The sequence below is a fragment of the Netta rufina genome (assembly GCF_964035555.1).
Source record: "Netta rufina genome assembly, chromosome: 1".
NCBI classification, from domain to species: Eukaryota; Metazoa; Chordata; class Aves; order Anseriformes; family Anatidae; genus Netta; species Netta rufina.
Window position 1 is genome coordinate 118,701,519 of NC_140123.1, and position 23,770 is coordinate 118,725,288.

Below are 23,770 nucleotides of genomic sequence, written 5' to 3' on the forward strand. Positions count from 1 at the left end.
AACTCCCTGTACAGCCCAAAGCAGGCTCAATTCACTACGCATTTCATCTTGAGTTATGCTAAGAGCCATCTTCCTGGCACTTAAGTGTTCTTGCTTTAAGAGCCTGTTCTTAATCAGCAAACCATGTACTGAATTTTAAGCATGCAGTTAAATCTTACATGGGAATGTAATGGATTCAGGCTAGTTCAAAGTCAAGCTGCTTTGTCCACAGATAGACATAAGCTTGTGCTGAAATATATTTCTCAGTTGGGAACACAGACAAACAGGATGTCTAAATACAGTATTGGACTGAGGCTCTCCCTCAGAGACCGTTTGTTTCTGTGCCTTTGAGCAAGTTGTGCACAGCCATAATTTAACAACCACACACGCAGTTTTTGCCCAGATGTAAACATTCTGCCCCCAATTTCCAAAGAATCTGCTGCAAAAACTCAAACCAATTCTAACGAGAAAACACTTCAAAGGAGGGATAGGGAGAACAGAGAGTGAAAATAAATGCAAGTCATCGGCCCGTAAGTCTGCCTGCTACTGACCTGAGAAATCGTCCTACTCGTTTATGTCTCCTTTACATCTTTGAAATAAGCGTTAAGGCAGGGCTATAACCCCCATAAAGGAAGAAAGGGGCTAGCCCAAGAAGGCACAGAAAGCTTCCTCAGGCTGGGCATTTTCCTAAGATCCACCTCATCTCTCTTTTCATAAAAAAGATTCTTTTTCAAAGAATCTTTCCACCTTTGCAGCCAGTTTCATTTCCAGCTTAACACATTGCTGCATTTCCCTTTGGCAAGCAGTGCTGATCAGCCCTCTCACACAGGCCTAACAAGGTCATGTCTGTACAGTGCTTGAAACATGCAAAGTGCAATGTAAGTGCTAAATGTTCTTATTCTACAGATTAATGAATCAAAACTCCAAGAAATATATGCACTGAGGTAATTATTGCATAAATACTACATCCCCCATGATTAAAAAATAATTCATAGAACTTCCTTCTATACAAAAGATGAATCCTGAATATATCATTAAAGTAGTAATACCATATTTATATCCTGTATTCCTGCAGCTGTAGAGCATGCCCTTTGAGTAAAAGCAAAACCAGGGAACTGAAGTTCTTAGAGAACTAAGAACTCTGCATTGACAGTTTCCCCAAATACCTGTGCTATTTCCAGCACTGGCGTGCTCCTACCCGTTACATCTGGAGCAGCTGGTGTCTCGTAAAGCAGAAGCAATGTACAATTCGGTTTCATATCTAGCATTCTGACAAACAGCCAGAAATATCTGCTGGCAAGGGTAAGTGGAACCTTGATGTGCATGAGCTATTGGTAAAGTTCAATTTTTGTCCCTTAATGAAGTCCATGCTTCATCATTTGGAAGTCTGTGACACTAAGACTGTATGTAGTATCCAAAGTATGAGCTCCTATCAGAACACTCCAGCTATCAAGTATAAACTGATGATCCAGGTGGCCAGAAAAGTATCACTACAGTTGTTATTTAAATACTGCACATACTTGTCCTTTTTCATTCCTCTATCAGCTTTGGCCAAAAATGGACACAAGATTTGATGGACTAATGATTTGGCTGAGGAAACCAAACCCTGCATTCCTATGCCTTGTGTGATAGACTTAAGACACGGCACAAAAGAGTCAATAGCACCCTAAACAGTAAGCAAACACTGCTGTGAAATGCTGATGCAAGTACCAGAATTCAACTGGCTTTCAAGTGTTGAAAAAACACTGAAAACAACAAGGTATCCTGTTTCCATTAAAACAGTAATAGACAGAGTAGGTCCCGCTTAGTGGTTTTGTTCCATTTTTTTTTTTTCCTCTAGTCCTCCTGTCAAATATTCCCTTCATCGATGCTCTGCAGTTGAAGTCTTTGGCTAGCATGAGGCCTGATACCACGCCGTGTGTTCATGCTGCTTCCTGGCAGAGTCCGCACAGGGAACAGAGCTCCTGGTAAAGCACCTTCCCCAAACAAGCTGATTTTCACATCAGCTTCAATAGCCCTGGCTAAACTGGATGCGTAACTGTCCAGAGATTTATGGACTTCAGCTTTTACGTGAAGAACAGAATTCTTTGCAGCTTCTGAAAGACAAGAAGAAACAATCAGCAGTGTATCAGAACATTAGCAGTCTAACAGCATGGCTGTGCAAATGCTTGAATACTGATCGTTTTGAAAAGTTATGACCATGCCTTTTGTAAAGTAATGACCCTACACAGCACATCTACCAAGAAGTACCAGGATTCCCAAATCATTCTACAATCACAAAGCTTCAGAGTGACCACAGGTTAAGAAGAAGACTACCTCCAATTCAAGTGAAAACAAATGAGATCTGATGGAGCAAAATCCCTACATACATGTTAAACATTATATGTTAACCATACACGATGTTTAACGTAATTAAGTGTATGTTGAATGATTTTCTCAGCCTATGCACACAGGAGTTTATTAGTCCGAATTTATACCCAACTCAAGTTGACAGCCCAGTTTCTACCTACTAGACTACAGGATTAGGGACGATGATATTTGCCTGGCATCAGGCAAGAATTCATTCAGAAGACAGGACCAGAACTCTCACTCTCAATTTGTACTTCCTCTGCTGTAAACTGGACTTAAAACCTTCCAGGCATTCCCACTGCATTTGGAATAAGATCTCATACTTCACTGACATCAACAGTGGAGCCTAAGAACAATTTTACAACGTTTTAAAACTGACAAACATCAGATTTTGTGTTTATGGATTTACAATCCCCAAATTCCAAGAGCTTCTTCCATGTAGTTAAAAAAAAAAATAAAAAAAAAAAAATCAGCAGTCTACTGTCCTTAGGCTTAAATTTGTTCCAGCCCACACTGTGGAACTCAGTTCCACTTCCAGGGGAGAAGCTAGAGTTTTGCACACCAGAAGAGGTCAAAGACACAGGTGTTCATTCTAAATGCACTTTTTAAATGAGGCTGCTGGAATCAAAAGCTTCAGTCACTTTGAAAACCCTCAGAAATACCATTAAAATTTGCTAAACCCACAAAGAACTTTTGCACTAACACCTCCCTTCTTCACTGAACTGCACAAAAAAAAAAAAAAAAAATTAGATGTCTGCCCCCTTGTAAGAGGGAAAAATAAATTTTGCTGAGATGTTTGAAGAGAAAATTCCATAGGAAACCTTATTATTTCAGAAACATAAAAATCAGCCAAGCTTAATTATTACTTGATACTTGGAGGCATTCTGTTCATTTTTGTTCTGTCCACAGTCATTATTTAGTAAATTCAGACACCAATTATCACGTCTTATAGTCCATATTCTCATAATCATCAGCTGAAATTAAACTAACCATGACATATTTACAGATCATCACGCTAACACTATTCTAGCACAGAACAAACAAGTGAGCTAACTGGAAAAGAAAACTGTAAATGGTTCATCTATTTCCACCTCTATCTACTGATAAATATTCTCAGTAAAGAGAAAGAAAAGAGAAAGGGGGGAGAACTTACCCCTAAGCCCACCTTTAATTTGCTCAACTTCATCTTCAAATGTCACTGAACTCCTCCTTCGAGGAGGACAGACGCAGTGTGGGACAGAAGGGCCATCTGAGCTATAGTCTTCAAGAAGCATTGCCTCTGTTCCTGAAACAAAGCAAGAATTCTCAGGCAATACAGAGCAACACCAGCATGCAATAACAAAGTCATGTGAAAAGATGAGCCAAATTGAAGCGGTGGCAAAAACTTTTCAGTCTACAGCAGTCCCTTAAAAAGATATCTAAACACAGCTTTTGTGGGTAAATTTCAGTTTCAATTAAATACTGCAAAGATGAAGATGAAGATCAAAAAAACAAAAACAAAAAACGAGATCAGAGTTTTCATTGAAAGGCTTTGGAAATATTTTCTCATTAGCAATCTAAAACCTCAAGCAGCTCCAAAATGCTCAACTGCAGAGATTATAACATCAATAGGACATCAGGCAAAGGTGAAACCTTACCTTCAGTAAATAAAGGGTGAAGTTGAGGGAAACTTCCACATCTCCTAATCAAGACGGAGGCTAACAATGGCCACTTGAGAAGCAGACAACCAGAGCTGCCAAATGTCATGCTTGTAATCAGACAAATGGAAATCTGAACTGGAGAATTTTTCTGTACAATTTACTTTGTCTCTGACAACATATTTTGATTTTCATTAAGTGTATTTTAATAGGAAAAAAAAGCTTGCTGTCTGGGAATAATTTTTGTCTGATGAGTCAGTTTTTCAGCTTATGAGTTTGTTTTTTTTTTTCACCTCCCAGGATTCGCTTTGCACCTCTCCAATATAAAACAGAGTGTATGAGGACAAGGAAATTCACCGTGACAACTCTGCAATGGTTTCACACAAAGGGCACAACTGCAACCTAGCCCTGCAACCAGCAATGCTGCTGTCTCTGCTGTATAGGGGAGAAGCAAAGCAAATATTTCAGGGAGATGCTAGGACTATGCTGAGGGAGCAGCCCGCAGAGACACCACTGTCGCAAGGCACAGCTTCACCTGGCTCTATCTTTAAAACTTTATTTTCAGTCCACTTACTCCTGTCACACAGCAACAAGCATTGGACAAAGAGCCTTCACAGGTTTCCTAACTCCTCCAGATGGCGACTTCACATCCCTCCTCATCCACCTCAATGCTTTTAATTCCCAAATTTATTCTTTTTGTAATGAAGAGGTGTTCCAATGCCAATTTTACAGGAAGCGAGAGAAAGACATCAGTGGGAACGTACCTCTAGAACAACATGCTGCTCAATAGGTCTAGTCTTTGCTATATAACAATGAATTGTCAACAAAGCGATAATTTTTTCTTTCAGTTAAACTTGCATGCTCTGCCATGCGCCTCCCTTCAGTACACAGGAGAATGAGCTGCTGACCTAAGACACAGCACAAAGTAAGCTACCAACTTGCTGTGTTGTTCTGTGGATCAGCTGGGGTTTGAGGCTGTGTCTACTGAAAATAGTTGACTTATTGATCTCGAAAGATACAGAATCCTCCTCAGAAATACAGTGTATAATGGAAAGGTGGTGCTAGCAAGAAAGAAATACTTTCTTCTGTGAAACAGAATTTTAGCACATTTTTTTTTTGAGTGTGCTGGTTCACTGTGTTTTTTCAGATGAAGCTAGTGAAGAGACCAGCCTCTTATGTGGTAGATCTGTCCTTTGGAATAACTGATCTGAGGCAGCATTTCTAGATATCAGGACTCAGATCTCCCACTTCACTGTTTTGTATACAGCTGGCACTGCTTGTATTTTTTTTTTTAATCTCTCACAGCTTCACCTGTTTTTTTGTTTGTTTGTTTTTTACACTGTGAAAAGTCCAGCCTCCATCTACCATGGTAGGGTAGGTACAGGCACTGCACTGCAGGCAACAGGATCATTTACTGCAGCGGGTAGCACTGAAGATGAACTAAGACTTCGTTCTGCTCTTTACTTCTTCCTAGTAAAGGCATCCAATTTCACAGTGGAGAACTATGCATCCACTCCCAGATGTACTGTATCCCCTCCATAACCAACTGCTGCACTTCTAATGGTACTAGATATGAATTTGGTTGGTTTGTTTAAACTGCTTGATATCATTCCTCAAAAGATGATAACGTACCATATTCTCAAATGAGGCAGGTTTCATACAATGTTACTCTCATTTATAATATATGGCTGCAGAATACCCACAGTAGGCATAGAGCTACCAGCATAAAACCACTACCAGAATAAATCACAGCTCCTTAGACTTCCTTTAGAAACGTAAGAAACAAACCTCTGATGCCAAGTAAATGTTAGATCACCCTCTGGTGTATATAGAGCAGAAATACTCCTTAAAATAACTACAGCGCAGTTATGGGGTGGTAGCTGAAATAACCGCCAGAAAAATCTAGCTACAGCTCTGAATAGAAAATTACTGCCTGAGCACTTTTTCCCGTTTTTGTAAACCATCTTCAGTTGAGATGTTAAGTAGTGACGCAACTCCAAGCTGAAACCATCTTAAGTGGCCATGTTTTGATTGCAGGATGAATTGTGACAAGGCCTATTGCAAACTAGGAAACAGAAGCATTCTCCATGGCACTTTGTTGCTCTGTTCGTTGTGGATACAGGGAAAGACCCTGAAGAACGATAGAGACTGAAGGAGAAAAGCATGAGCAGTGTTTCCTGTTCCCTAGAAGCATTACCAAGTGAGGGTCATTATTCCTTAGAGTAAACAGTATTTTGCGAATACATACACTGAGAGCAAGGAAGGAAAAGAACTGCAGCAGTTTTGTTGTGACAGCTGGAACAGATGCTTCATGTTATCCATCCACCAAGAGTCATCTGAGTATGCAAATAGACTGCCCCAGAGAGTTCTGCCAAGTTACAAGTGCAAACTTCTGCCCAAGAAAAGAGCAAGAGATTTTTTAGTTACCTGAATCCTGTGAACAGCTGAAACCTGTGTCTCCTGTGCTACTGCTGTTTCCTAATGGCCGTCCACCTGCCATGAGGGCAGTAAGATGAGGCGACAGCCCCAAATCTGCAAAAGATTCATTCTCATTACACAACGGATGGTTAAGGAGTCTATAAAAGTAAAAATTTCCTCCAGTAATACAACTTCCTGTAATACCAACTTTACTTTATTCCACACAAACACATAAAACTTACCCTGCTCATCCAGAGTGCACAGCACCTGGACCTCTCATCTTAGAAGTAAAGTCAGCAGCTTTCACATATCCTTGGAGTCGTTCCACATGGCAAGTTTCCTTTCTACCTGAACCATCTCTCCCCCTCACACTCTCTTTGCAATTGCCTGTTTTATCAGCACACCAGGCTGAACACAGAGCGTACACACGGAGAGATGGGGCCATTTGTCAGACTCCTTCTAGCCAGAAAACAACCTGGTAGCCACCAGCAGTTGCAACGGGCCATTAGCATGGCAGGAAGTTTACCTGCAAGGCCGGGGCACTGAGACACCCAGCTTCTCTCAACTCCTCAAGAAGGGAGAAAAATCCAGGATTCTTACACAGATGCTGTATTTGGATCCTGCAGGAAGATTATTTTTTTTCTACCAGCCTCTAGCTGGTACACCTAGCAAATTTGAAGCTATCAGTTTCTTATCGCTTGGAAAAAGATCTGTCATTTCCCTCCCATTCCAGTTGCCAATGAATTCATCCGCAGCACCTCCTCTACACAGATATATGGAAGGGAGGAGTGTTAAGAGATCTATTGCACTCTCGCAACTTGTGATGTGGCTGCAGCTGCACAACTCCTTCATTTAATGGGAGTCTCTCCTTGTGATTCTAGGTTGCAGAAACAGAGGTCTTGCTGCTCTCCCTTTCCTTCTACATTTCAGATCTTTGTTCCCAATTACATAACTTTAGTTCCCAGCTCTGCACAAAATGCCCCAAGGAACACCATAAAGATTTCCTGGTTTTGGAAGATTCTAAGTAGGATCAAAAAACCCGAATTTCACTGTATTACTACCTAAAAAAAAGAAGCTCTGAGCATCTGGAGTCTTCAGCCTGCAACTTAGGGACACATCAAATAGTTTTAGTACTTTATGTAGTTTAACACTGTTTATGATCTTTTCTTCACAACCACTAAAACTAAAACCTGAATTTACAGATTTAGTAACTTTAGTGAATCTCAAAGACTTGCAGCATAAAGCTAGTGTGCTTTATGTGCTGCAAAATGCACTGCTTGTAGTGCTCAAATCTAGATAGAGTGAAATGGCAGGTATGTGAAAACAGTTTCAGAGAAAAAAAATAATTTTTTATCAACCTCATCACTGTGTCTTCTCTAGAAGGAAAAATTTTACTAGAGTAGGAGAAAGAGGTTAACTCCCACAAAAAAACATTCTTCTTCCAAGTGTCTGCAATAAACCAAACAAGACTGCTGAAGCCTCCAGAAACATCCCACTTTTTACAGAGCTCTGAAACATGCCAAACACACACCAACATTGCTCTTAATGGTATTAAGAGAGTACCTTTTGCAGCTATGTGTCTTACCTGTGATCCTATTGGAAATACTGAATAATCTCGAAGTCCTATGCCGCTGAACAAAGGATTCGCGATAATACCGATCCCCAAAGCACATTCCTAGAAGTTCCTTGCGCACTGTTTTGTTCCACAGTCCGTAAATTAAGGGGTGGCAAATGGCACTGGAAAAGGACAACCACGTAGCTAACGTTTCCAAGGCAGGGGAAATACTGTTTTTTCCCCAAAGGGCCTCTGATGTAATTACTACCATGTAAGGCCCCCATGTGATAACAAAAGCGCCGATGACTACCAAGATGGTAATGAAGGCTTTGCACTGGTTCGCAGAGTACACGACCCCTTGGAAAGCGTTCCTTCGGCTGCCCGAGGAGGACGTGGAGGTGCTGGAGTTCTTCCTCCCGTTCCTCTGGGAGTCCTCCTCCACAATGACAACACTACCACAGTGGATTTTGCGGGCTTTAATCCTAGCCACACGGAATATGAACCCATAGCAGATCATCATGATCACGAAAGGCAGCAATGCGCACCAGATCTGCCAAAAGGCAGTGTAACCAGCCTCTTTGTGCCAGGCGGCCACACACATCCACTTGAACTGGTCAAATTCCAAAGATGACCAGCCAAAGAGAGGAGGGAGGCAGCCAATAAGGGAGTGTAGCCACACATACACAAGAGCTACCACTGCTCTGTTGCCTGTAATCTTCATTGGGTAAACCATAGGGTACAGGACAGCATAGTACCTGGAGGACCCAAAAAAAAAAAAAAAGAAAAAGAAAAAGTCAACAGGAGCACAAGAGATGTACAGTAAAAAAGAGCATATTTTAATTATGTTGATATATAGTTCTACTTATAGAACAAGCTCTTTTCTCCAAACCTCAAGCCTTAGGGACTCTTTTAAGAATAATTGCATATAAGAATATAGATCTTTGCAGACAAGATTGTAAAACTCAACTGAAGGCACAAGTATATCTATTAAATCTGTCCCTATATGTGTAGAGTATAATACGGAATTTTAAACCATTACTTCTTGTTTCTCAGGTAATACATTATTACAGCATCATTAACATAAAAAAAATCTAAATGTATTGTCAGTTTATATCATCATGACAACACTGTCTTCTGTTCTCTCTGTCAAAATTTCACAGGAGGCTGAAGGAAAATGACATTGCAACAGCACTCAGTGTGATCCAGTGCATTGCTTCTCCACTCTATGAACAGCCAACAAGACACCCTGTAGAATGACTAGGCAATCAGTTATCATTCATTATAAAAAGCTGCTTACCGATCTATAGCTATGAGTCCAAGAGTAAGCATGCTGGCTGAGCTGATCAGCATGTAGAGCAGGGCTGAGAAATTGCACCAAACGACTCCAAAGATCCATTCCCGCCTGATGGAGCTGGTAACAACAAAAGGTAGCACCAGTACGGAGAGCAGAAAGTTGGAGAGTGTCAGACTGAACACAAACTTGTTGCTCAATGTGAGAAGGTAAGACTTCCGATAGAGGGTGACGACAATCACAAGGTTGCCCAAACAGATGAAAATAGCAATGACGATTATAGCAATGGACTCAGTGACTCTGACTGCGCCGTCCTCCTGCGTGGTGAGGTTCCTCAGGCCATTCGCGTTGCTGAGGGAGGAATTGCTGCTCATGGTCAGAGCGCACAGAGCAGGAGCAGCCAAGACATGCTGAGCAGCTAGAAGTAGAACACCACCACTCAGAAACATTCAGGCAAGATTTCCTCACACCCTCTCCAAGGAGGAGAGACCATTTGTCTGCATTAATTAAACTTTACCTGTGGGATGCAGGAAACCATTTTAGATGGGAAAGTGAAGGGACAGGAGATTGCCTACAGGTACACTAGAAGTCAATGACAGAGCCACGCCTAGAAAAGTGAAGAAACTATCTGAAAGACAAAAAAAGGGAGGGAAAGGAAACTAAATTAATACATTTTATTTACAATTTTTCTAGGTATCTTATTTGTTTCTAAGCCATACTTATGAGCTGTACATCTCACAGTCCCTTCATCTAGGCCATGAAGAAACAATAATAATGTAACTATTAGTCTTTGTTTCTCTTATTTAAAATACACTTTTTTTTAAACATTCCATCCCTCCTCCCCCCCCCCCTTTTTTTTTTTTTTAAATTCTGCCTGTTTATCCCTATTTTTACCCAGTATTCTGCCTATGCAGCATTTGTTGCTGGTCTGTGGATGCCTGGCTAGTCATACCCTGCTGACTTTCTTAACAGTTGCCAAGTAACATTCAAAGACTCAGGGATCATTGCACTACTCTCCAAATCTCACTTCTCCATGTTCACAATCATCTTAGCTACATCAGCAATTCAATTTTATCACCAGTATTGAAGGATGAGGGTGAAGTAGCCTTCAGTACAGCAGGTTCAATAGACACTTTGCATTAAGCTGTGGTCCACCCTATAATAACGTTTGAGAACCCTTAAAATGTGATTTCTCAGTGCTCAGCACCCACCCCACTGACTCGCAACCTCATTTTGTCCCATCTCAGGGTTTGAAGACGACAAAGAGTTTGGTTCCAACTTTTCAATGCAAAGTTGATGTTTGGAAATCCGGGACTGAAGAGAGTTACCTCAGCGGTGGCCGTGCCCACCCGCTGCTCCCAACCGGCCGGCACACCCAGCGCCCCTCCACCCGTGAGGCTGCTGGGCCCCTCGGCAGCAGTGTCAGGCTGCCAAGCCATCTTTTCCTTGATTTTTAACTAGATTAGAGCCTAAGTGAAGGCATTATCGGGCCGTATTTTGTAAAACGCTGCTTAGCTCTTTGGCTCTTCCCCTCAAGTTTCCCTCCGCGGGTGCCCGCCGGCCGCCCCATCCCCTCAGGGCTGCGCCCGGTCCCGCCTCACCGGGACGAGGAGGAGGAGGAGGAGGAGGAGGAGGAGGAGGAGGAGAAAGCGCCCAGAAAACCCGACGGGCACCCAGCCGCGACCGGCTGAGGGGGGCGGCCCGAGGGCTCGGGGAGCGCCTCCATTTTGCCCCCGCGCTCCCTCCGGCAGCGAACAAAGGCCGGGGGCCCGGCGGGGGCCGGCTTCCCCCGGGCATCCCTCGCCTCGCCTCGCCTCGGGCAGCCCCGCACCGTCCCCGCCCGCCCCTTCGGCGGAGAGCGGGGCCCGGCGCCCCCCGCCCAGCCCCGTCCCGCACTCACCCGCCGCCGTCTTCGCCAGGGCGGGAGCTGGCGGCTGAGGGCGGCCCGGACCCCCCGCAGCCGCCCGCGGAGCGGCGCCCGGCCTTCCCCCGCCATGCCCCCGCCCCGCCCCGCCGCGCTCGCCCCCTCTCCCTCCCTCTCCCCACCCACCGCCGCCTCCCTCCATTTTCCCTCCGACAGCCCCCGCCCTGCTCAGGGGAGGGGGTCGCCGCGGCTCCGCCGGCGCTGCTCGCCGTGCTCCTCTCAGGGATTGTGTGGCCAGCAGGGAGGTGATCGTCCCCCTGTTCTCGGCTCTGGTGAGGCTGCACCTCGAGTGCTGTGTTCAGTTTTGGGCCCCTCACTACATCATAGTCCTGCAGCATGTCCAGAGCAGGGCTACGAAACTGGTGAGGGGCCTGGAGCACAAGTCCTGTGAGGAGCGGCTGAGGGAACTGGGGGTGTTCAGTCTGGAGATGAGGAGGCTCAGGGGAGACCTTACTGCTCTCTGCAACTACCTGAAAGGAAGGTGTGGGGGGCTTGGGGTCAGCCTCTTCTCACAGATAATTAGTGATAGGACTAGAGGGAATGGCCTCAAGTTGTGCCAGGGGAGGTTTAGGTGGGAAATGAGGAGACATTTCTGCTCAGAAAGAGCAGTCAGGCACTGGAACGGGTTGCCCTGAGAGGTCTTGGAGTCACCGTCCCTGGGGGTGTTTAAGGAAAGGTTGGACCTGGTGCTTAGGGACATGGCTTAGTGGGTGACATTGGTGGTAAGAGGATGGTTGGACCAGATGATCTTGGAGGGCTTTTCCAACCCTAATGGTTCTAGGATTCCTGTAGTCACAGCCTGGCTCTGCTCGGTTTATCATCCTTGGTAAGCCCCAGGACTTCTCAGCTCCAGTGGGGACAGAGTTGTGCATCCCACCACTGTGGCACCTCAGAGCCCTGTTCAAGGCTCAGAGGCTCGGCATAAACCCAGGAATCCATTTTCCACAGCAGGAGAAATCACTCACCCAAGCATGTGGGACAAGTCAGGCACGTAGAGAGGGGCACATCTCAATTGTTAACCTCCTAGCCTCCCCGGAAACTATTAAAAGTAATACAAAAGGTGTCTTGCAACGGGTGTTTCTTCTTTCCCAAGAAGCAAAGAGGTATACTTGGAGGTGCAAAGGACAGCCTAGGTACTGTGCTTGTACATCCCTAATGCCAGCCTTCCCCAGTGATGCAGAAAAGCGGGACTGCCCCCCTCTTCGTGCATCCCGGAAGGGTTTTACCCCCTTCACAGCCAGCGGTACCAAGGGCTTTCTACGGGAATTCTGGCTTTAATTCTGACGCTTTTTGAAGATCCCCTTTAGACAACACTCCAGAGCACAACCAGCCAGCGCGGGATGCCTTCACCCCCGTGTCCATACGGACATAGCGGGTCCACGAAACACCCCGAGGCGACAACCGGGCGGGGCGGGAGGGCGCCGCGGGGCTGAGGCGAGCTCGGGCGCCGCCCCCAGCCGCTGCCGGAAGGGGCAGGCGGTTGCGGCGGTTGTGGCGGCGCCGTTGCTGCCGTTAGGGCTGCGGCAGGGAGCCGGGCAGAGCCGCCCCACATCGCCTCGCCTCGCCTCGCCCCTGGCGGCCCCTTCCCGGCGGCTGCGCCATGCACCCCGTTTTCCAGAGCAGCCGGCGCGACTTCACCTTCGGGCCGTGGCGGCTGAGCGCCGCCCGCACGCACATCATGAAGTCGGCGCAGGCCGAGAGGTGAGGCGGGCCCCGGCAGCCTGGGCCTTCTCTGGGGGTGTTGGGGGGAGGCCCTGCCCGCGCCGGAGCCTCGCTTGGTCGTCGTCTTGCTCGGTTTTCTCTCCTAGGAGGATGCTCTGGCGGGGGAAACCGGGGTGGTTGGGGTTGCAGATGTTGTTTTTAACGATGCGTAACGGTTTGGGAGGCCTGGACCTGAAGCCCCCTGACTAGAAGCTTGCTTTTCTTAATTACCTTTTGAGGGACGTTAAGATGCCTTTAAATGCGATCACCAGACTCCTAAACCATCTTACGGTAATGCCTATTTCAGCGTAGTTCATTAAAAATTGATGTCTGCTCCTTACTTCTACCAGCAATTTCCATTCAACTGCTGCAGAAAATGCTGCTGTGTCAGCATCAAGTACTTAAGTCAGATTTGCTAATGTGAAACTGAACAGTTCAGCTATTGAGTGCTAAATTGACTTTAGTGGCAGCTGACTTTGACAGATACTGATTTCAGTTTCTGGATCTAATATACAGAAATCTTGTTACTCTTTTTAAAGGTAACTATTCAGGTTGCTTTCAGTTTTTCCAAGGAAAATTTGTTTGCTGAAGTTCACTGGTATGGAGTTTTACACTTTGTTTCTACATTATATTAAGCTACGTAAACTTTATATATTATGACACCATCATAATATATTTTTTATTTTTATATCTGTGTCAAAACGTGTAAAATGATATGTTCTTCCATCTATTCTCACTAAATACTTTTAACTAATTGTGCTGTAGTTTTTGCAGTTACAGGTAAAAAAAGATTTGAATCCTGTGTTTCACTTCTTCCTATATAAAGAGGATTCAACGTTCAGCTAAGCTGTGCCTGTGTTCTGCAGCAGAAGGCCTTTTATTACAGTACCCCATTTTTCTGGCAAGTTTGTGAAGACTTTTGGGGCAAGATATTAGCCTTAAAAATGAAGATCTTTATTCTTAAGCTCAGGAGGATGTTAATTCTTTTCATTATCTGTAAACAAGAGAGTCTAGAAGCCAAATTATCTGCTGCATTCATCTTCTGTTCTATTCAGTTTCTTTCTTTAACTGTAGCTGTTTTAAAATCAACCGTTATCTCTGCAACTTTCAAAAAGTACCTTTATCCCTTTTCAGGGATGCAAAGATTTTCAGAATGTGTTGAAAAAGGCAGAAAAATAAAGGTTCAAGGGGTACAGTGCAAGCTTGAAAGAAAGGAGAGGATTCTGCAGAGTGGGGAAATAAAATCCAGAATGAGCTGTTTACATGCAGGGGTTAGTACCTAACACGAGATACCCAAAACAATTTCTCCATTTCAAATTTGATGGGTCAAAAACTATCTAGCTGCAAGTGCTTTTAGTCAGTGTCTTTTTATAATGCATTTATTTTGGCATTTTGCCTTCTTTATTGCTTGGAGAACATCATTATTACCTGTAGAAATGTTACTTCTGTCAAGCAGAAATCACAAAGGTCCCTTGACAACCTCTAAAGATGTGAAGGATTAAAAGAGCCATAGCTACACAACTTCTTCCTGTCCTGGGGTTGGTCTTTGCAGATTGAGGGGCACTCAAAATGGAAAAGTGCCACCTTCTCTGGGAAAAGCATAGGATCATACTTTCAAGGTCTACAAATTTGCTATGTTTCCGTTTGGTTAGCATAATCACAGAATCGCTTAGGTTGGAAGAGACCTCCAAGATCACCCAGTCCAACCTCTGACCTAACTCTAGCCAGTCTTCCACTAAACCGTATCACTAAGCTCTACATCTAAATGTCTTTTAAAGACCTCCAGGGATGGAGGCTCAACCACTTCCCTGGGCAGCCCATTCCAATGCTTAACAACCCTTTCAGTTCTTCCTAATATCCAACCTAAAGCTCCCCTGGCACAACTTTAGCCCATTCTCCTCGTCCTATCAACAAGCATGTGGGAGAAGACACCAATATAATAAGAGTAAGAACAGAGAGCAGTAAATAATGTTCTTTCATTTGCAGGATTATAGAAATAACCACTTTTGTTCAGGAATGCATTATTAGCAATACAAAAGTTGTGAGCAGGATGCTTTTTTTTCTCCCCATGTTGTATATTCCCCAATTAGTTGTATTTCCTAGAGTTTTCTTCTCTTCAGATGCCATGTTTGTTCTCTTTAATCTTGACAAATAAAGCACTTAGTGGTAGTGAGAAAATTGTAGAAGTATATGAAGTCTTTTGCTAAATAAGCTCAGTGTGTGTATAAAGCTCAATGTGTATGTATTTATTTTTATATAATATATGTATAAAAATGGATATAAAACAAAAAGTGAGGTAGGATAGCTTCAGATTTTCTGCAGGGATCATGCTCATTCAGTTCATGCAGTATAGGTCTGTGGCTTTCATGCTTAGAGATTACAAATACCAGTACATGTCCTCTGCAAGCTTGGGAAAGTAGTAGGGCACAGAAATGTCTTCTGCATTTTACTTTCAATGTACTCTGCCAGGGTTGTTTTCAACCTCTTTTTTTTTGTAAGCTTCCAAAGATGACAGTATGGACCACAGCATAGTGAATTTAAACTTGCTGACAGTAAGTTCTCTTTCATAAAACCTCTTTTTGGCCACCTGCAAAAACAGTTCATAGACCATCCAGGGGTTTGTCTGCAACAGGTTGAAATCTGCTACTTCATGCTTGTTGGATATTTTTTGATTCCCTGTGTATGAGGCTTTTGTATTAGCCTGATGGAGAAGGAAAGCTTTGGAAAGAATCTTAAGGTGGAAAAATCACTTCAGATCAAAGATTCAGCAGTTCCAGTCAGGGAAAATAACAAAATTTTGTAAAAATATACTGATGGTGTCATGCAAAGTACTCGGTCTAGAGAATATGTACTCCACAACAGATTGCTTTCACTGAACTATAGCTGACTGATCTCACTTTATCGGACTTATATTTTTCTATGCAGATTGGCTGAAGAATTACACATGCCTTCCCTGCCAGAGATGATGTTTGGAGACAATGTCCTAAGAATACAGCATGATCGTGGTTTTGGAATTGAGTTCAATGCAACAGATGCTTTAAAATGTGTCAATAATTGTCAAGGTATGATCAAAGTGGCTTGTGCAGAGGAGTGGCAAGAGAGCAGGTACAGTATTTTATCACCAGTGGGCAAGTACTATTGTGTTGTATGTGAAACTGTCGTAAGGTAGTTAAAGTCACAGACTGGGCTCCTGAAGACCTCAGTGTATTTAGTTTTGCCATTGATACAGTGCTTGATGACAGAAGTCACCTAGCTTTTCTTTGCCATGATCATGCTATCTGCTACACGGGGTCAGCTATATTTTTCCGTTGCTTCCTGGCTTTCTTAAAGTAAACTATGTGTTTAACATGGCTTAGTTCTGTTTCTGTTTATTTAAACTTGTAGGTCCTCAAGGATTACAAGTTTGTGTCTTTTGGTGTATCAAAGTGCAAAACACTGTACATGTCTAACATCTTAGCCTTAGGAATATAGCAGGACAATTACCATGCATGAGAACTAATTGTACTGCTTAGTATTTACCAAATTAGTGGTAGAGCACTTAGGAATAAGTCAAGGAAAGAAATCAAAGCTGTCATAAAAACTAAGGCAAATAGCAGTGTTAGTCATTTCTGTGTGTTGTCAGCAGATTATATTGTGCCTGCTCAAAGTACAAATGACTACTGTTGAAAAAATTAGAGTTCACACCAAACTAAAAACCTTTATTTTGTCTCATAAGATTAAGATAGTATTAGCCCAGGAATTCAGGTAAGGGTTTTCTAATTCACAATGAAAACACAGATGCTGTGAAAGAAGCAATACTGGATGGTTAAGTCTTGACATTATCAGTCCAGTACAGACAATACTGCTGTTTTTCTTGAGGAGTTAGGACTGAAGTGTGGGGATCATAATACATAATCTTATGTGAGGTTGTAAGGTTTTTAATAATTTTTATAAAATACGCTATATTCTTTTTCACTTCTTGAGGAGTGAGACTGAGCACACTAAGGAAGTAGTCAAGCCGTATGACTGGACTTACACAACTGACTACAAAGGAACATTGCTGGGAGATACTGCAACGTTAAAGGTGAGCATTTTTTTCTTGTTAAATGCTGATTACTTATTGTTTCAGTCCAACACAAAACACTTTTCTGAAGCTGTCAGTAGGCTTCTTTAACATTTTACATGGTTCTTTGTTTCTGACTTCAAAGTATAGTTCGGGCTTTTCATGTCTCATCATTTTCTGTTAATCAAATCATGCCTTACTTTAGTAACTTTCATTTTGGTGTCTTTTTGTTTGTTTTTAAACATGTTAGGATCATTTAAGTAGGAACATTTGTGTCCTTTAGTGATGATTTACTGGGAGAGTAAAGCACGTGAGCATCTTCAGTGGTTGCTGGATGGCCCTGAGCTCCTCACACACAACAGAAGTATCAGCTGCATAATTCTCTGGTATCACAGAATCATTATGGTTGGAAAAGCCCTCCAAGATCATCTGGTCCAACCATCCCCCTACCACCAATATCACCCACTAGGCCATATCCCTAAGCACCAGGTCCAACTTTTTCTTAAACATCCCCAGAGATGGTGACTGCACCACCTCACAGGGCAACCCGTTCCAATGCCTAACCACTCTGAGAAGAAATGTCTCCTAATTTCCAACCTGAACCTCCCCTGGTGCTACTTGAGGCCTTTCCCTCTAGTCCTATCACTAGTTATCTGCAAGAAGAAGCTGACACCCAGCTCCCCACACCTTCTTTTCAGGTAGTTGTAGGGAGCAGTAAGATGTCCTCTGAGCCTATAGTGCTTATTACTGTGTTGCTTGCCATTTTGTGAAAGCAGATAACTTGATCTGTCTGCTTTCATTGCCTTCTGTTTTCTGCAACAGGAACTCCTCATATTTAAACTGACAGTTCCCTCCTCCCCCCCTTTGTCTTTATTTACTTCAAAATTAGACTGAAGTTCCCAGGCAGTCTATATTAATTCTCTAGGATTGTGTTGGTTACAGATCACTTGAGTTACTCTGGAATTAAAAGTACAGCATAAAATAAACTGTCTTGTTGGCCCATAGCCTTTAGGCAACCAAAGAATATTAATATATACAGGGAGCACAAGATGGGGGGGGGGAAATACAGGTACTTGATTTCTGTGGAAGGGCTTTATTTTTGGAATACTGTTCAGGGTTAGTGGTTGGCTAGAAATGTCAAGTGCATGGAAAACTGTTTATAACCCAGAATTTCTCATTGTACGTTAAACATGAGGCATCTTTTAATGCTTTGAAATATAGAATGTAAACAGAATTGTTTACAACTGTAACCTACAAAACCTGTACCCTGAGGACAGTTTATTCAGAACTTTCCATTCTTGGTTTTTGCTTTGATCAGTGTTTCCTCTTGGACACTTTTTAGTTTTAATTGTAACTTTAACTATTTGACTTTCGTAGCACTGAGCTTAATACATACAAAAACTTTTTCCTTCAGAAAACTGTGAACTGGAGGATTCTTAAGATCAGGATAAACTTACTAACTTGCCACCGAACTACATATACTAACTGTTCTTAATCATTTTCTTTAGGTTGTTCCTACAACAGAACACATAAATACAGAGAAATTGAAAGCCAGAGAGCAAATTATGTTTTTTGAAGAAGTACTTCTGTTTGAAGATGAACTTCATGATCATGGAGTGTCAAGTTTGAGTGTAAAAATAGTGAGTACAGAGAGGTGGATAAAAGAGGCTTGGTGACCTAGCTAGCTAATGTATGCACAATGTAGTCACTTTTTGCATGTTGGTTCTTCTGGGATTTGAAGTTTAAAATGAAAAGTTCTTTATTCTTGCTCTGAAAAATGCAGTCTTATTGAAAATTTTGAAATCTTTCTGTCAGTTGTTCTAGGCAACAATCTTTTCCATCTTTCTGCATCCTAAGACTCCTTTGAAACAGTCTGCCCCACTGTCCAGTTATAGCTGCAGTGTGTCACCAGCCCAAATTTTGACTTTAAACTGAAAGCTCACTCATACTATCTTTTATCTGTGTAAATTTTTGATGTAAATAAGTGCATACCTAAAATAAAGCTTTGTAATATGCTGAATCAAAGATATTTATTTTTTCAGAGAGTTATGCCTTCCAGCTTTTTTGTGCTCCTGAGGTTTTTCTTGCGAGTTGATGGGGTGCTTATCAGGATGAATGATACAAGGCTTCATCATGAGGTAAACCCGTGTTCGTCACCATGAATATTTTACAGATGCTCCTTTGCAGTGTTACTTTCAGAGAAGACCTTCTGATATTCCTGTAATTTAATGCTAATATTTTGGGCCATAGAGGTTACCTGAACTGAACTTTCAAGTGCATTTTATTATGGTGGTGCTGAAGCAGCAACCAAGTGATAGGTACTGTATGAGCACAGTGGGCTATCGCTCGTGTGAAGTAATTATTTAAATACATGTGACAGACATGGATTAGAGAGGCATTACAAGACAAAAAATAGACAACGGTAAATAGTGTGATATTGTTCTTACATGGTTTTTTTTTTGCTTGTCTAGTGTATGACTGCAAATTTCATCTTGCAAAGGACTGTCTGTTCTATGCTGAGTTCAAGTATCCCATAAATAAGACGGACCATAACAGTTGTGGTTTGCTTATTCTGTCTATCTCTATTCATATAGATGTAGGTGTTCTGAGTAAAAATTATGAAGAATATTCAGTCTTTTTTTTTGTGTGCCTGCATGCAAAAAGATAATTTTTGGAAAAGTCAATTTAGCTACACATCTTACTCTGTACTTGTGAATTTGAACATATGTGTCTGCTCCCAGGTGAAAATCTGGTCAATCAAACTCAAATGTTTACTAAATTGAATGTGTTTACAGTGCTCATTTTGCACAGATATTAGATGATAATTTTGTAAATAATTTTTGCATTTTTTCCCCATTAGGCTGACAAGGCTTACATGTTGCGAGAATATACATCCAGGGAAAGCAAAATATCAAGTTTAAAGGTATTAAATTTTTTATTTTTTTTTCCTGTCTGCTTTTTGAAATAATATTTACTGTGTGGACCATAAAACAACCTAAGTTGTTCTTTTGAAAGGTTTGCAGTCTAAACCGAGGGAAGGTCCTACTTCTGTAGCATTTATTTTAGGGATTTCGGGGCAGATTTGCATTTGTAGATGAGTTACTGATCACATTACAAGATATTGGATTATATTTTCTACTTTTGAGTTAACAGTTTTTAAATTTTATTTCTTAAAACTGTTCAGCCATAAAATCAGGTTGTCTATTTCCCATGGTGTTTAATTTCAGGGCTGGTTATATGCTCACAAGTAGTATTAGGGGATAAAATCTGTTTGATGGTACAAACTCATTTTTTCTCAAATAGCTTTAATAGTTCATCATAAAACTCCATCAGTGGCTCAGAATAGTTGCAACTCCAAATGTGCCACAATTGATTTTTATTCTTGACCCAATATCTGATTTTAGGTACTCATGTTACTTTCCTTCTTTTTTTTTTTTTTATCTTCACCTGTAAAAATGTCTCCTGTTTTTCTGTCGATTGTCTTGTATGTGTTGAAACTATGTTGTCTAGAGGAATCTACAGAGAAAGACACAAATTAGCTTAAACCAATTAATTTCTTCAAATATTAAACTAAAATCCAATGAGTTCTAGTATTTCATATAAGAAGCTAAACAATGTCTGTAGTAGACTTCGTAAAACTAAGACCTGTGTTGAAATACCAATTATTAATGGCTAAATCTGAACAACTCCATCAAATGTGTTACAATGACTAGAAGACATTAAACATGGGGTCTGTTGTGGCCATTTTAGTCTCTTCCAAAAACAGACTCTCAAAGAGTTTCTTACATTCAAATGATGAACGTTATAGATCTGGAATGTCCCTGACTTTTTTGTGGTCATACAATCTGCTGCTTAAAAATATCAAATACCTTTCTTTAACCTACTGATACATGCATGAAGGAAGAGGTTGTATGTATGTGTATTTGAAGTTGTAACACAAATTTCTCTAATGATATCTGACTTCAAGTGTTTAAATTAGGTGAATTAGAGATAAACTGTCCATAAAAGTTTGCTTTTGGGATTCCCCTTCCCCTTTTTTTAGCCTCCCCACTCATTTTGTCTAAAATTTTTGCTTCTTAGCATGTACCACCTTCCCTGTTCACGGAACCTAACGAGATCTCTCAGTATCTACCCATAAAGGAGACGATCTGTGAAAAGCTAGAATTCCCAGAGAAGTTGGAGCCTAACCCAGAAGCATCACTGGAAACCACGTGTGTTAAGTCTAAATAAATGTGACTTTATATGGACTTGAATTCGACTGGAGATCATGTGATTGTGTAGCCATTACCAGGGGCACGGTTTCACTACTAGTGGAATAAAGTATTTGGCTAATTTTTCTGTAGCCCTAAAAGAAAACAGGATTCATTTCAAGCAGGTTTTGCTAATATTTTTTGATCTTTGTTTATTTTAAACTTGTATCTGGAGTTATCTGATAGACTGATGGTGAATTACAGTCTTCAGTGGCATTGGAGGACTCTCACAATTCAGTCTAGGTTCTCTTCAGTTCGCCACTTAGGCAGGATATTGCCTGGACTCTCCAACACAAACACTTCTGTGAAGATTCTGTTATTTGCTCCCTCAGATGCCAAAAGACTACTAGAGACATAAAATTGGCTTAATTTTATTTTTATTGAAAAATTGTCTACAGTAAAAATAAATAAAATTCCTCTGCATATGTTATGAGCTTTCAGTCCTGAACTATGCTTTTTGCTTGGTTTCCTCTACTGTGAGCTGATAACCGATCAAGTTATTTCTTAGAATCTTTGATCTAGATTTCTAACTTCAGAATATTCATTTCATCTGAGAATAGCTTTAAGGAGAAGTGAAAAGTTGTATTTGTTTGACACTTTATAAAGGTAAAATTACCTTACTTGTAAGACATTCTCTTCAGAGCAGGAGACAAGCTGGAGATTTAACAGACACAAAAACTGGTAAGTCTCTTCACAAATACTAGCATAGTTTGACGTCAGCCAGATTTCTCTAGGCAGTTCTGGAGACTAGTACTTGGGGTCTCTGTGCTGCTGCAGTCATGCTGTATTGGAAATGCATTGTACTGTATTTACCTTCTGTTGGACATACCAGATGGTGCCCATGTATGATGGTTATACTGTTCTGATATTCAATTTGCTAAATTAGTGTGGCTTATGGCTGAGGAAAAGAGGGCTTTTTAATCTTCAACCCCTAATGGATGCTGGTATTACAAATTGAGAAACGGGAGCTTTAATGGCCTTAAAAGGATACTAGCATATATTTCAGATATGTAATTTTTGTTTATTTTTAAAATTCTTTAAATTGTAATATCAATAGAAGTGTGATCACATATACAGTTATGGTTTTAAATCAGTAATTTGTGGATTAAACTTTAAATTATTCTGTTGCTTTTGGAAATCCTAAATTACGTGTATGGTTTGGTCTAAGATTGGGGGAGCTAGACGTGTAGGTTTGCTTCTTGCAGTCAATGAAGTGCAAGAAGCAAAGCAGTAGTGAAAAGCGGGCCTTGTGCTTTAAGGCAATGGCAGGTAAGAATGCTCCAGGACACCAGAACATGTACATTTTGGTTAAAAATCTTCAGATTCTACACTGCATGTCTTTAAATACCAAGTTTTGGGGTGGCTTGTTTCTATTAACCAGGTCTTTTGAAAAATGGTTCTCATTTAAAGAAACTGTTGTTTTTATACAATTGTACTACTATTTAACTGACTGCATTCTTAATAAAACAACCCACCTTGTTTCACTTCTGTTCGAGGCAGCCTGGTCTAATCATTTGATCATACGGTTGGAAGGCAGGAGCTAACAGCAGGTTTTCCTGTGTCACTGATTTATTCTAGCCACAGGGAAGTTACTTGTGTGCCTCAGTTCCCTGTATGCAAAAATGAGAGTAAGCCTCACTGAGTGTTACGAGGATTATTTTTTTTAAAAAAGTTGCTGATTAGAATGGTTTTTTTTGTTTGTTTGTTTTTTAATTCCCCTTAATAGACCTTTAGCCTTGCTTTTGTAAGGGACTACTACAAAAGAAACTTATGATCCATAGTGTAAGATGAGCGAAGGGAACTGAGATTTAAAAAGTATCTGAAAGAAATTACTCATAATCAGGCAAACTGCATGAGTGAACTTATGGCTGCCCTGAAGTAGGGGTTAGGTCCTGTGTATTCCCCATTTGCGAGTCCTAAATTCTATTTTTTCATCTCCTTGCACTTGTTTTCTAAAGACTTTAGGAATGATGAAGTGCATATCTGTTTGTAAATGAATGCAGCATGGAAATGATCAAAATTAATTTGGTAATAAAAGGTTAGTTATGACCCCTCCAGCAGTAAAGGTCTATGAGGAGAGAATGGAAAGGAAGGGAACAACAAACTGGACGGGATGAAGAGATGGTTGGCTAGTGGAAGTAAATCATGGCACTTCTTTTAATGTAAACATTTACTACTTTACATGCCTTAAAGGCTTGTAAAAACACACGGTAAAATCAGAGCTGGAAGTGACTGGTGTTGTGCTAGCGTGAAGGAAATCATTTGGGTTTAGTCAGTGATGCTAACAATCTCCACTGGGCTAAAGTCTGGGGGGCAGCCCACAGAATCAATACCTACTGTTGGGAAGGGTGCTCTGCATGTGTAGTTTATTATGTATTTTATCTTGTCCATCATACTTACTAATATGTGACCTGTTGCAGTTGTCTTGAATGGGCTTGACTCCTGAATATATAGATTTGTGATAACCATCTATTTTGGGTGCTGTGCATTTAAGTGGAACACAAATATTGGAGAAATCACAAGAACATGTTTGGAAAGTCAGTTACCACGAAGTAAAACTTGGAACATTCTTTGTCACTGTTACACTACACAGGTTATCAAGAAACAGCACTATCAATGGGTGT

The 23,770-nt window shown here is 41.5% G+C and overlaps 2 protein-coding genes across 2 annotated transcripts; one reads left to right on the top strand and one right to left on the bottom strand.

Annotated features, from left to right (window-relative positions):
* Positions 1-1,827: 1,827 nt before the first annotated feature.
* Positions 1,828-9,678, bottom strand: GPR161 (G protein-coupled receptor 161; the record flags this gene model as incomplete). The annotated part of the gene is made up of 5 exons (XM_084306423.1): positions 1,828-2,075; positions 3,494-3,613; positions 6,393-6,497; positions 7,969-8,693; positions 9,236-9,678. The coding sequence occupies 5 exons, from the start codon at positions 9,676-9,678 to the stop codon at positions 1,828-1,830; spliced, it is 1,641 nt and encodes a 546-aa protein (XP_084162549.1).
* A 2,951-nt stretch (positions 9,679-12,629) lies between these two features.
* On the top strand, positions 12,630-22,273 carry TIPRL (TOR signaling pathway regulator). The gene is made up of 7 exons (XM_084292086.1): positions 12,630-12,854; positions 15,780-15,959; positions 16,818-16,917; positions 18,405-18,536; positions 18,939-19,034; positions 19,757-19,819; positions 20,977-22,273. Exons 1-7 carry the CDS (start codon positions 12,754-12,756, stop codon positions 21,124-21,126), a joined length of 822 nt encoding a protein of 273 aa, XP_084148212.1. The 5' UTR covers positions 12,630-12,753; the 3' UTR covers positions 21,127-22,273.
* The last annotated feature ends 1,497 nt before the right edge of the window (positions 22,274-23,770 follow it).